We start from the raw sequence: 14,569 nt of genomic DNA on the forward strand, positions 1-14,569 counted from the left end.
ACCTTTCAGACCATTTTTTCAGTTCTTATGAGGACAGTAACAATTGTATTTCTGAGTTGTTTCCTAAAACCCAAGCCACTAATATCAAATCAAATAATACATATCATATGATAGTGCTTTTATCAAGATCAGTACCAACTAATAGTGTTACTGATATTTGATTTCCATAGGAGAGTGATAGGTTTTTCCTCTTAAACACGCCTGATCCTATGTTCTAGAAGAAGGGAGAAGAGTTCAGTCACATGGAGGACCATACCCTGTATAGGTGTCATATTCGCTGCTGTACATTCTGGTTTAGGGGTAACTTCTGTCTTACAGGACTTTTTGTGCTAACACATTGGCCTCATATATAATGCTTGTTCTGTCTACACAGCTAGAATTTCACTGGTTTATGTCCTTTTGGATGTATAGCTTGCATTCCCCTCACCCCCAAATACAACTTAAAAGAGTCATACCTTAGTTGCCTCAACATTTTAGATCATTTAGTCTAACCAGGGTTCCTCATCAAGTTGAACAGTTATAATAATCACTCAGACACTTATAATCAGTAAGAATTCCTCAAGACCCAGTCCTTAAGATTTTGATTCAATATATCTGGATGAGACCTGGAAATATGCTAGTAAGTACCCAAGGTAATTTATGAATTTTAGGCAAGGCAGAGAAACGCTGGAGTTCTAAAAACACAGTTGCATAGACAGATCATTGTTTCAACCCGCCCCTTCTAATATAACAAGAAATGCAACAAGGAAATAGTGTTCAACTTTAAAAGACTGCAAATCAGGGAGCAGAGGGAAGCAGCAAGGAACTGCAGACAGGCCAAATCAACAAGGAATTAAGGAATCAGCAGCGAGTTGCATCCAGTGGAAATTTTCCTCCCCTTCCTTTCCCTCCAGTCATATGGGCCATATTCTGTGAACTTAGCAAAAATGTCTGAATTCCTCACCATCATGTCCCTTGCCTGTAGGAGTCTTGGTAAGGCACTGTAAGATAAGCACTGGACCACAAGGTCAGTTTGAACCTTTGATGATTCAGTCGCTTTTCAGAAACCCTTTACAGGGTCACTGTAAGTCACAACAGACTCCATCTACAGCATTTAACATACCCCTGGCCTGTACAAAGAGACTGCATCCTAAGCTTTTATCCTAAAATCAACAAGTCAGACCTCTCCAGGGGTCCAATGGAATGTGCTACCACTTCCCCTACCTGAACACTAATTACAACTGCAAAGCTACAGTGAATTGCTATAGAAAGGCTTTGCAGTGAAAGTCTGCTCTGTCTTGGTCAGCATTCTACTTGTTTCCCTTCTCATCCTACAGCTTATACCTCTGAAACCAACAGAACAGACCTCCCAGGGAATCAGGACTTTGGACTGAGTATCAGGAAGCAGACATCTTGAGTGGAGACTAAACCCACAGTCACATATTATGGGACTGGCTTCAGTAGCAAGAAGGCAGACCTCCCTGAGTGTCCATTTGGAATGTGACAACCCCTACCCTATTCAGTAATTATCAAATGCTGGATTGAAACAAACTCCAGCAGTAGGTTCCCCACAGTGGAACCAGGAGGAGTGTCACTTAAGTAGAGCCGGCTCCCCTAACTAGCACAGGTTCACTGGGTCTCTGAAACTAACAGCTTTCACAGATCTCTCAGTGAGTCTCCTGGGGAGTACCAATGCCTCTTCTTCCTGGAATGGAAGAATGGCTTTCGGTGTTTTCATAGAATGCCAGATCAGATAGAAGCAGACTACACAGAGCAGGAAAAGAAGCCTGTGTCAAAACCAGTGGGCATCACACAGTTTTGAAATGGGCTTGCTTGGTGTGGGTTTTAGGATTGTTTCAGAAACAGAAAAGGAGAATAATAACCAAAGAAGGGTGTCTTTTGTCCCCATGAAGAGTTTGAATAGAACACAGTATCTCACCTGAGTTTGGTATCCACTGCTAGACAGATTGACCCTAGTGTGTTCTCTGGTGTGTTTGAAAGACACTGAAAGTTGAAAACCAAATTTTGGAGCTATCAAATCCCAATTAAACTAAGGAGGGAGAAAGAGCTATCACAAAGAATGAGAGGAAGTGATAAGCAAAGGTCAAATCTCTGTCTGCCTAAGACTTTGTGGAAAGTAGTATGGACAAGAACTGAGAAAGTTAATGCCCCAAGAAAATATCTAATGCCCCATGAATAAGCCATAAGATACAGAAAGGACAGAGAAATGACGGCCCATCTAAATGAACACGACCAGATGTGAAAAGGCATCTAAGAAAGACCAGATAATGAAATTGAATGAATATAATCCAACATTGGTAAACATAATTGAAGAACTAAGAGAAAACATAGAAAAATAAGGAAAACAATAAAGCAAATCCAGATAGAATTGAAGGGATAAACAGATAGCACTATAATAGTTTAATATACAACTTTCAAATTGGACAGAACATGTACAAAGAAAATAAACAAGGAAACAGAGGACATAAATAACACTGTATACCAACTAGAACACTCCACCCAACAAGGACAAATATATATATATATATATATATATATATATATATATATATATATACATTCTACTCCAGTGCACATGAATCATTCTATGGAATAGACTCCCTGTTAGTTTGCAAAGAAAGTCTTTGATAAATTTTAAAAGACAAAAATCTGGCAAAGTCTTTTCTCTGATCACAGCAAATTGAAGCTAGAAATCAATATAAGAAAAACAAAACAAAACACAAAAAACAAAACCCACCTGGAAGATGTACAAGCAGAATTAAACTATAACTTAAACTACAACACATATTTAAACTACAAATGGACCAAGAATGAAATTATAGGGAAAAGCATGACTTTCTTAGAGTTAAATGAAGATGAAAAACATATATATATATGGTGCAATGAAGTTAGTACGTAGAAGGAAGCTTATAGCAACAAACGCCTACATATAAACAGAAGAAAGCTTCCAAGTCAACAACCTAACTTAAAAACTAAGCTCAAAAGACAAGAGCAAACTAAGTCTAAGTCTACCAGAAGAAAGAAAACAACAAAGATAAGAACAGATATAAATAACATAAAAACTAGAAGAATGATAGAATCAATAAAACTGGAATTGGTTCTTCAAAATGATTAACAAAATTGACAAACATTTAGCTAGACTGATAAAAGAAAAAAGAAAAATTATGCAAGTAAAAAAAATAAGAAATGAACTAGAAATTAAGAAAATTGCAATAGAATATTATGAAAGTCTACAGCAACAAACTGGATCATCTAGATGTTGCTCTTGATAATCTAGATAATCTAGATAAACTGGATAATCTAGATGTGGCCATCAAATCAGTTCTGACTCAAAACAATCCTGTATAGTGTTTCTAAGGCAGTAAATCTATGTGGGAATGAAAAGACACTTTCCTCTTAGAGAGCAACTGGTAGACTTGAACTGCCAACCTGTGATTAGTAGTCAAATGCTTATCCTACAGAGTCACTACACTCTTTGGATCATCTAGATGAAGTAGACTTAATCTTAGATACAGAAGCTACAAAATGGGCTCATGGTAAAATAGAAAGTCTCAACAAATCCACACCAAGTGAAGAGATCATTTGTTGTTGTTAAGAGCCGTTGAGTCGGTTCTGACCCATTGCGACCCTGTATAGGGTTTCCAAGGAACAACTGGTGAGCTTGAACCACCAACTCTGTAGTTCAAACAGCTTTGCAGTCTGGCGCATTAACGCACAGCACCACACCAGTTCCTCCCAACAACAACAAAAACAAAATGTCCTTGACCCGATGGCTTCAATCAGGAATTTTTCCAAATGCAGAAAAATTTTCCAAATACAAAAAAATAAACCCAAACCATAGACGAAAATCAGATTCAAATGAATTAAAGACCAAAATATTCAAACTTAAAGGGGAAATGCTGTCAGACCTACTTTTTAAATAATCAATTATCTAATATAGTAATAAAAGTATAAACAAGAAATACAGAAAGAACAGAGACACCTGAAGAGGAAGGATGCCATGTAAAGACACATCTACAAGCAGCAAATGAATGCCAAGTTTTGCCAGCAGCTATTGAACTGCTAACCACAAGGTCAGCAGTTCAAACCCACCAATCATTCCTCAGACACCCTTTATAGGGTCACTATGAGTTGAAAGGGACTAAATGGCGCTTAACAGCAACACTAGTCATGAGGAGGGAAGCATGGAATAGTTCTTCTCTCAGAACACTCAGAAGGAATAAACATGACTAAAACTCATATTTGGACTTCTAGTTCAGGAACTATAATAAAATACATGTATGTTCTTCAATTCCCCCCCCCCCCAAATACAGAAATATTGGCCCCTTATCTTTATAAGCCCTATACTTTTATAGAACAACAATCGACAGCAAGAGAGAGGGAGTGGTTTATCCAGTGTTGGATCTCTTTTGGTGTCAGTCTCCTGACTCCTGACTCAATTCTGATCCCACAGATCTACTCAATTCTGATCTACTCTCTCACAGATGCCATTGAATGGCTAATGACTAAGGTCTTCCCAAATCATAGGAGAGAAGGAAGCACTATAAGAATGAACACACATAGAGTGACCCACATTTGAAGTAATATTGCTGTTGTTAAGCGCTGTTGAGTCAGTTCTGACCCACAGTGACCCTGTATAGGGTTTCCTAGGAGTGGCTGGTGTGCTTGAACCATTGACCTTGTGGTTCAAACTGATTTTACAGTGCAGAGAATTAGCCCACTGAATAGCCCCTCTTTTCTGAAAACCTTATCCCACCACCAAATTTACCTCTTCTTTTTCTTATAATGCTTGACTTAAGGACAAAAGGAATGACTTGGGTTTTGTTTACCTGCTTTTTCCATCTTATCCAATCATCTCCTGCTTATCCTATTCACTAATTTAATGAATATTTTTGAAACTCTGTTGTGGGTCAAGGTGTATCCTAGGTGTTGGACGTGAAGTAATGAACGCAGTTGAGAAGGTCTCTTCCTTCGTAGAATTTATATCATGAGAGGAAGCATTGAAACTAGGATACTGTGATGGACTTGGAAATAGGTTCTTAAAGAAGAACTACAAAGAGGTGACATTAAGCTGAGATCTGAAAACTAAGGGATGAACCATGTGGATGACATTTTTTGCACCAATGGATGTAATCAGAGGCACTAAAGAGTGAAGAGCAATACTGATGTCCTAGAGCCCTCCAAGGGATGCCATGGTTGTCCTTGTCCAAGAACTCCACAAATGGGATAGGACAGAGTGGCAAAGAGAGTCACACAGGGGTTTGTAGACTGTTCTCATGCTAAATGTGGAGGAAGCCTTGCTTCATTGTGTTGTTGTTAAGTGCCGTAGAGTTGGTTCTGACCCATAATGACCCTGCAAAGGGTTTCCAAGGAGCAGGTGGTAAGCTTGAACTGCCGACCTTATAGTTGAAACCGACTTTGCAGTCCAGCACATTAACCCATAGTGCCACACCATGACTCCTGCTTTGTTGTAGGTGTCTGGATTTCTATAAGGTCTCTTGTTGTTAAGTGGGGTGGAGTTGATTTTGACTCATAGTATCCCTATATAGGGTTTTCTAGGAGTGGTTCATGAGTTTGAACCATTGACCTTGTGGTTCAAACTGACCTTATGGTCCAGTGTTTATTCTATAGTACTCCATAAAGTACTCTATAAAGTCCCTAGTTTTCACTCACTAGTAACCTAAAGGTACATAGCTTGAATGCAAACAGCAGTGTTACGTTAGAAAGGCCTAGAAATCTGCTTCCATTGCCAAGAAAATCCTAGGGAGCTCATTTCTGCTCTGATCATAGGATCACCATGGGTGGAATTTACTCAAGGGCAGAGGCAGGTGGTCCATGTAAGATCCTTTCCTAAGAAGATGGGTGTGGGTGACTTCAGAGCTACAAAGTTTCAATAAAAAATAAGTGTGAAGGAAATAAATTCAAGTGGAAGCTTAAAGAAAAACTTGAGGATAGGTAGATAATGATAAATATGCTCATTTGATCTTTTCTTTCTCCCTCAGATATTTTACTTGGTCTCTGCCAGCCTGTGTGTTGCCATGATCCTTGCCTTCCAGTTACCAGCTTTTACTTTCCGAGAGAACTTGGCAGCCACAGCCCTCCTGCTGGCTCTTTTTGGGTATGTGCTAAGAAACACTGCTGCAGAATTATAGTTTGTTTTCTGAAAGTGAAAACCCTCAGGATGACTTTGAACCTGCTGTTGGCTGCATGGTTTTCTCTCTTTTCATGTCATTATGTTTTCTCTCACAAGGAGCAGCAGGAAAACAAGTTGGAGCAAAATGACAAATTAATGAATGGCCCACATAAGAAATGAGGACTGATCCAATCATAATGCAGATGGCTTTGGCCTGTCTCAGAAAGGCCCTCAAGCTGTTTGAGAAACTTATGCAGTTTGAAATGGATTCTCTGTTATTCTCGCTTTGATATTGATATGTGGGCTCAAGCTCCCAATACAGTTAGCTCTGAAATTACATTTGGGTACTTTCCTTCATAAAGCTCTATGCCTGGCATGGTTTTTCCTCTCCTGTGAGTCCTATGTGTGAACTCCTGGTATGGCTCTGTAGGATAAGCACTGAACTGCTAACCACAAGGTAAGTAGTTCCAGCTGACCAGCTGCTCCTTAGAAACCCTATACATGGTTGCAATGAGTAGGAATTGACTCCATGGCACTTAACAACAGCAACAACATGATATTAGTAGTTTGGAAATTGTTTGTCTAAATTCTAGTTGTTTGTTTTTTAAGCTCACTAATAAGAATTATTGCTAGTTTTTCCAAAGTTATACCTTCCCAGTTTCTGGAATGTATAATTAAGGATTTCTTATGTATTCTTATGTGCCATGTGGAGTCCTTATGTGGCTCTACAGAATAAGCACTCGACTGCAAGGTGGGTTTGAATTGCAAGGTCAGTGGTTCAAACTCACCAGCCATTCCTCAGCAATCCTAGGTAGGGTCACTATTAGTCAGAAACGACTCGACGGCACTTAACTACAACAATAACAACATGTTTTGTGCATGTATATTTCTATCTAGACTAAGGATGTGAGATATGTTTGCTAATATACATAGTGGGAAATAACTAGCATACTGTTGTAATTGTTATGTGCCGTGGAGTTGGTTCCAACTCATAGTGACCCTGTACGGTGTTTCCGAGGCTGTAAATCTCTACAGGAGCAGAAAGCCTCATCTTTCTCCTGTGTAACAGCTGGTAGTTCTGAACTGCTGACCTTAAGGTTAGCAGCCCGATTCATAACCACTATGCTACTAGAGCTCCTTAATATTGCAAGGTTATTTTTTAGAAACAAAGCTTTCTGCCATTTTTTAAGGCAAATATAATATTAGAATGACTGCGAGAACCTCTGGTTTCCGATTTGTAAACAACTCACAGTTCTTCAATATTTATTTATGGGACAAAATTTATCTTAAACAAGTGTTAGACAGTAGTTAGATAGGTCATGATAGATAGATCAGATAGGCGTATAGATGAACATCCAGATGTTACATAAATGATAGCTACATGGAGAGAGAGAGAAAGAAATATAGAATGATGGATGGATGGATGGATGGATGGATGGATGGATGGATGGATGATTGATTGGTACACAGGACGGACAAATAAATCTTGAGAATATGGATACTGTCACTTGCTAACTCTCTGACCTTGAAAAATCAAATACTCATATTTATCCACCATTTCTTCCCAATAAAAAATTTCATTTCTGCTGCTAAGAAGATTAAGAACACCAAATGTAACAATTAGCATAGAGTTTCTTTTAAATTCATTTTAACCATCATTGTTATTGTTGTTGTTGTTAGGTGCCACTGAGTAGGCTCCAACTTGTCGTGACCCTATACACACAGAACATAACACTGCCCAATCCTGTGGTATCCTCACAATTGTCTTTATGTTTGAGCCCATTATTTCAGTCATTATGTCAATCCGTCTCATTTGGGGTCTTCCTCTTTTCTGCTGACCCTCTACTTTACCAAGCTTAATATCCTTTTCCAGCGACTGGTCATTCCTGCCAACTTTGCACATGTAAAAGGATGACAAAATTGTGTCATCTGCATATTGCAGGTTATAGAGGGGTAATCCTCCAATTCTGATGCCATATTCTTACTCATATAATACAGTTTCACAGATTATTTGCTCAGCATATATATTGAATCAATATGGTGAAAGATGTAACCATGATACACACCTTTCTTAATTTAAAATCATTTAGTATATCCTTATTCTGTTTGAATAACTGCCTCTTAGTCTATGTACAGGTTCCTCATGAACACAATTAAGTGTTCTGGAATTCTCATTCTTGTCCATGATATTCATAATTTGTTATGATCCACATAATCAAATACCTTTGCATAGTCAATAAAGCACAAATAAACATCTTTCTGGGATTCTCCGCTTACAGCCAAGTTCCATCTAACATCAGCAGTGATATTGCTCGTTCCACATCCTCTATTGAATCTGACTTGAATTTCTAGATGCTCCCTGTCAATGGATGACTGCAACTATGTTTTAGTTATTTTTAGCAAATTTTTGCTTGCATATGATATTAATGAATGATATTGTTTGATGATTTCCACATGACATGGGGTTCCCTTTCTATGGAATGGACACAAATGCAGATGTCTTCATGGGTTGGCGTGGATCTCTTGACATAGATGAGTGAGTGTCTCCAGTATTATATCAGTTTGTTGAATTTGTAATCCATCAATTCCTGGAGACTTTTTGTTTTCCACCAGTGCCTTAAGTATAGGTTAGACTTCTTCCTTCAATACCATTGGTTCTTGATTATACTGAACCTCTTGAAATGATTGAACATTGACCAATTCTTATCGATGCAGAAACTTTTTGTTTTCCTTCCATCTTCTTTATATTTTTATCTTTTTATTGTGAATTATGTGAAAGTTTACAGAGAAGAGCATCAGTTTTACATTCAACAAATCATACTTTGTTTCATCTCAATGAATGCTATGAAACAGCTATCCAACTGTTTTTCCTATGGTTCATATTTTCATTCATTCCTCCCTCCCATCTCTTCTCAACATTGTCCATAGGTAAATGTTACCCTTTTGATCTTGAATGATTGACAAGTCCATGGTGAACATACCTTTCTAGTGTGGTTGTCCTCCTTATATGCCTGAAAATTGGACCAAGAGGGTAAGTTCCATTCCAGACCTGAAGGGTGATAGACAGCCATAGTCTTTGGTCCCTCCAATCACTTTCTGACCAGTAAACCTGGTGGTTTTTTTACAATTTTGAGCTTTGTTCCACATTTTCACCTACTCTATCTTGGACTATCTAATGTGATCTATTTCAGAGCAGTTAGAAATGATAGCCGGACACCATCTACTCCTTCTAGTCTTAGAATTGTGGTGACTGATGTCCACCATTGGTCCACTGGACTAGCTAACTCCAAATAGCTTCAGTTTTCATCACTATTCTTACTTTGGCATTTGGAGAAACCAATAACTACACCTTAGTGAGCATTTATAATCCCAGACACTACTCACCAACATAGGATGCAGAATATTGGCTGTGGACTATATTATGCCAATTGACCATGGTATTTCCTGAGATTGTGGTCCTGAGCCCCCAGACCCAGGAACTCATTGCCTTAGGATGTTTTATAATATCTAAGAAATGTTCATCATTTTGCCCCTCTTTGCTCCACCACATTCATAGGTGTGTTTGTAGAAAAGGTAAATACTATGCACAAATATCCTCTTCAAACCCTGGTATAGTTGTGGGTACATTCCCACTCTCTCTCCCATACCTGTTCAGCCTGTGCATCTGTCCATGTATCTACTTGCAGAACCCTGTAGTTCCATGGTTATATATTGTTGTTAAATGCCATCCAGTAGGTTCCAACCCATAGGAACCCTGTGTAGGGTTTCTGAGGAGCATCTAGTGAGCTTGAACCAATGACCTTGTGGTTCAAATGGACTTTGCAGCCCAAAACATTAATGTACAGTGTCATACCAGGAGTTAGGGTTGTGTATATCATGTTCTTTATCTCTCTCTCCTTTAAACCTTAAATACACTGTGTGTCTTCACTATTCTTCTGCCAATCTCCCTCTTTTGTCTGTTGCCACCACCATCATATGAGCTAGCATGTGTCTACCCTCTTGTGAGTGAATTACTTTCCCTTTGCTTTAACCCCTGGTAACCATCAAAGAATCTTTATTTTAGCATGAAAACCATTTATTGGATTTTTACAATAATGGTCTCATACACTATTTGCCCTTTAGTGATTAAATAATGTCATTCAACATAATGTCCTCCAGGTTCAGCCATGTTATGAGGTGTTTTATAGATTCATCATTGTTCTTCAGTGTTGCATAGTATTCCATCGTATGTACCAAACTTTGTTTCATCAGTTCTTTCATTGATGAGCATTTAGACACTCTCCATCTTTTTGCTATTGTGAATAGTGTTGTAGTGCCCTGTTTCTCATTTCTTGTGGTTATACACCAACTAGAGGGATTGCTGGGTAATACAGCATTTCCATTTCCAAGTGTTTGTGTGTTTGTTTGTTTTTTGGCTTAGTGTGTTATGTATTGGGCTGCTAGTTGCAAGGTCAGAAGTTCGAACCCACCAAATTCTTCATGAGAGAAAGATGAGGCTTTCTGCTTTTATAAAGATTTATAGCCTCTGAAACTCTATACAGGGTTGCTGTGAGTTGGACCTAATTTGATGGCACACAACCACCACCATCACCATATTTACCTTGAGAACTGTGAAACTAAATTTCCTGAAATGCTATCTTCTCTCTCTTCCCCACCCTGTAGAGTTTTGCTTTCTTTTTAATAATGTATACAACCAAACTATACCAATTCAACTGTGTTACATGTACAACTGAGTGATACTGATTGTGTTCTGTGAGCTGTGGAAACATTCTCACTCACCTGTCTTGAGTTGTTCCCCCTCTATTAATGTAAACTCACTGTCCCCTAGCTTCCTGTCTTATCTTTTGAGTTGCTGTTATCACTTTGATCATATGTGTTGTTGTTGTTAGGTGCCATCAAGTCGGTACCGACCCATAGTGACCTTATGCACAGAAGAACGAAACACTGTCTGGTCCTGGGCCAACCTCACTATTGTTGCCATGCTTGAGTTCATCAATGCTGCCACTTGGCCAATCCATCTCATTGGTGGTCTTCCTCTTTTCCTCTGACCCTCCACATTACCGAACATGATATCCTTCTCTAGTGACTGGTCCCTCTTGACGATATGTACAAAATATGAGAGACGAAGTTTGGTCATCTTGGCCTCTAAGGAACACTCTGGCTGCACTTCTTCCAAAATGGATCTATTGGTTCTTTTGGCAGCCCATGGCACTTTCAATATTCACCATAACTCAAAGGCATCAATTCTTTTAGGGTGTTCCTTATTCACTGTCCAGCTTTCACATGCATATAAGGTTTTTGAAAATACCATAGCTTGGGTCAGATATACCTTAGTCCTCAAGGTGACATCCTATATAGGTAGTTCTTTTTTTTTTTTTTTTTAAGTTTTTATTGTGAATTGAGTGATAGTTTCCATGGGAGAACATCAGCTTTACATTCATCCTATCATATTTTGTTTGCATTGCAATGACTACAATCCACTCCATGCATCATTTCCAAGTTTTTGAGGAAGTGCCATACTATTTACCACAGTGATCACACCTTTTTTCAGTCCCACCAGCAATGTAGTCTTGGTGCGGCACTGTAGGCTAATGCTACAGACTGCAAAGTCATTTGAACTGCAAGGTTGGTGGTTCAAGCTCACCTACTGCTCCTTAGAAACCCTATACAGGGTCACTATGGATCGGAATTGATTTGACGGCACTTCACAGCAGCAACAACAGCAGCAATGTAGAAGGGCCCCAGTTTCTCTACACCCTCACATGCATTTATTTTTTTCTCTTTTTTTGAACTGTCCTTTTAATGCTGGGATGAGATGATATCTCATTGTTGCTTTAATTTGCATCTTTTTAATAGCTAATGATCAGAACATTTCTTCATATATTTTTTTGGATACCTGAATGCCTTCTTTGGTGAAGTGTCTGTTCAAGTCCTCTGCCCATTTTTATTTTGTTTTTTGCTTTTTTCTTATATAGGTGTCACAGTTTTCATAAATTTTAGAGATTATTTACTCATCTGATACATCATTGCAAATTTTTCTTAGACTATAGACTGTATTTTTACATTTTTGGTGAAATCTTTTGATGAATATAAACATCTAATTTTTAGGAGGTCCCAGTCAACTATTTGGTCTTCTACAGTTTGTGTGTTTTTAATTATGTTTGCTTTAGCATCTCAGCTGGAGAACAAGTTTCATATTCTTTTCTAACATCCCTTTTGGTCTTTTCCTTCTTTCTTGTCTTCTTAAGGACCTTTGTTTCTTTCTGTATGATGTTCTTGATGTCACACCACAACTCTTTTGGTCTCCAGCCATTAGTGTCTAACATATCATGTGTGTTCTTGAGATGGTCTTGAGGTTCTGGTGAGATATGTTCAAGGTCATATTTTAGCTCTTGTGGACGTGTTTGAATGTTCTTCAGGTTCAGCCTGAACTTGCATGTGAGTAATTGATAGTCTATTCCGCAGTCTGCTCTTGGCATTCTTTTGGCTGATGGTATGGAGCTTTTCCACTCTCTCTTTCTACAGATGTACTCAATTTTCTTTCTGTGTACTCATCTTGTTGAAGTCCATGTGTATAGTTACCTTTTATGTTTTTTAAAGAATGGTATTTGCAATGAAGAAGTCATTGGTTTTGCAAAATTCTATCATGTTATCTCCAGCATCATTTGAATCACCAAGGCAATGTTTTCAAACAATTTATCTTTCTTTTTTGTTTCCAGCCTTTGCATTCAATCACCAATAGTTATCAATACATCATGAATGCATGTTTCATCAATTTCAGATTGAACAAGTTGGTAGAATTCTGTAATTTCATCATCACTTTCTTTAGTGGTTGGTGCGTAAATTTGAGTAACAGTTGTATCAACTGGTCTTCCTTGTAGGCATATGGATATCATCCCATCACAGACAACTATAGACAATATGGTGAAGAATGAGCATTTTGGAACACTTGATTGTGCTCATGCGGAATCTGTACATAGCCAAAGAGATAGTTGCTCTAACAGATCAAGAGAACACTGGATGGTTTGAATTTAGGGAAGGTGTTTGTCAAGTTTATATTATTTTACCATATTATTCAATCTGTATACTGAGCAAATAATCTGAAAAGCTGAATTGTATAAAGAAAAAATGTGGCATCAGGATTGGAGGAAGACTCATTAATATGATATGCAGATGATATAACCTTGCTTGCTGAGAGTGGAGAGTACTTAAAATACTTTTTGATGACAATCAAAGATCACAACCTTCAGTATATGTTGCACCTCAATGTAAATAAAATAAAACCTCTCACCACTGGACCAATAAAGAGCATCCATATAAATGCAGAAAAGATTGAAGTTGTCAAAGTCTTCATTTTGCTCAACTCAACCATCAACACTCAATGGAAGCAGCAGTTAAGAAATGAAATGGTATATTGTATCAGGCAAATCTGCTGCATATGACCTCTTTGAAGTGTTAAAGAACAATGAAGTCAGTTTGAGGACTAAGGTGCACCTGATCCAAGCTAGTATATTTTGAATAACTTCATATGTTTGTGAAAGTTGGTCAATGAATAAAGAAGATTGCAGAAGAATTGATGCATTTGAGCTATAGTGTTGGAGGAGAATATTGAAAGTACCATGGACCACCAAACGAATAAACAAATCTGTGTTGGAAGAAGTGAAACCAGAAAGCTCCTTAGAAACTAAGATGGCCAGATTTTAACTTTCATACTTCGGGCATATTATCAGGAGCGACCATTTCCTGGAAAAGGACATCATGATTCGTAAAGTGGGGGGTTAGCGAAAAAGCGGAAGACCCTCAACAAGATGGATTTGGACATTGGCACCAGCAATGGGCTCAAGAGTAGCAACGATTCTGAATTTGGCACAGGACCATGCACTGTTTTATTCTGTTTTGCATAAGGTTGTTGTGTACAACAGCTGACTGCAGGGCACCTAACTACAATTCGAGCAAGCATGTTTGGCAGTATATTTATGCCACATATTAGAGCCTCTAAGTTTTTCTCTACTTATTCATTGATGAGTTCTAGGTTTTACATTTAAGTTGTTAATTCACTTAAACTTTCTTTTTATATATGGTATGAATTATGTGTCTTCTTTCTTCTTTTTTTTAAGTGTTTTTATTGTTAATTACGTGGATTTACATGGGAGAACATCAGTTTTACATTCAAACTATCATATTTGGTTTCATTACAATTACAGTCCCTTCCATGTACCATCAAATAACCAAAGGATACACCCCACAGGCCCACCTGTGTGTGTCAGCACACAGCCCCTCTCTTTCCTTGACACCTGTGTCCCCAGCCGCTCAATCTGTCCACGTCATCATCTCTGTATCCGTGCCTGGCATCACTGCCTCTCTGGGTAGGGTTCTGCACTCTGCTCTTCTCACTTGATGGTCCCAGGGACCTCCGCTCCTGGGCTGCAAAATCAA

At 38.4% G+C, this 14,569-nt stretch overlaps 1 protein-coding gene across 1 annotated transcript in view; it reads left to right on the plus strand.

Annotated features, from left to right (window-relative positions):
• Positions 1 to 14,569, plus strand: part of LOC102815532 (ATP-binding cassette sub-family A member 13-like) — an 857,870-nt gene that overhangs the window by 616,745 nt on the left and 226,556 nt on the right. The window contains exon 51 of the mRNA XM_006874535.1: positions 6,003 to 6,118. Within this exon, the coding sequence (XP_006874597.1) occupies positions 6,003 to 6,118 (116 nt within the window). The remainder of the gene's footprint in view (positions 1 to 6,002; positions 6,119 to 14,569) is intronic.

The sequence above is a fragment of the Chrysochloris asiatica genome, unplaced genomic scaffold (genome assembly GCF_000296735.1).
Source record: "Chrysochloris asiatica unplaced genomic scaffold, ChrAsi1.0 scaffold00282, whole genome shotgun sequence".
Lineage (NCBI taxonomy): Eukaryota > Metazoa > Chordata > Mammalia > Afrosoricida > Chrysochloridae > Chrysochloris > Chrysochloris asiatica.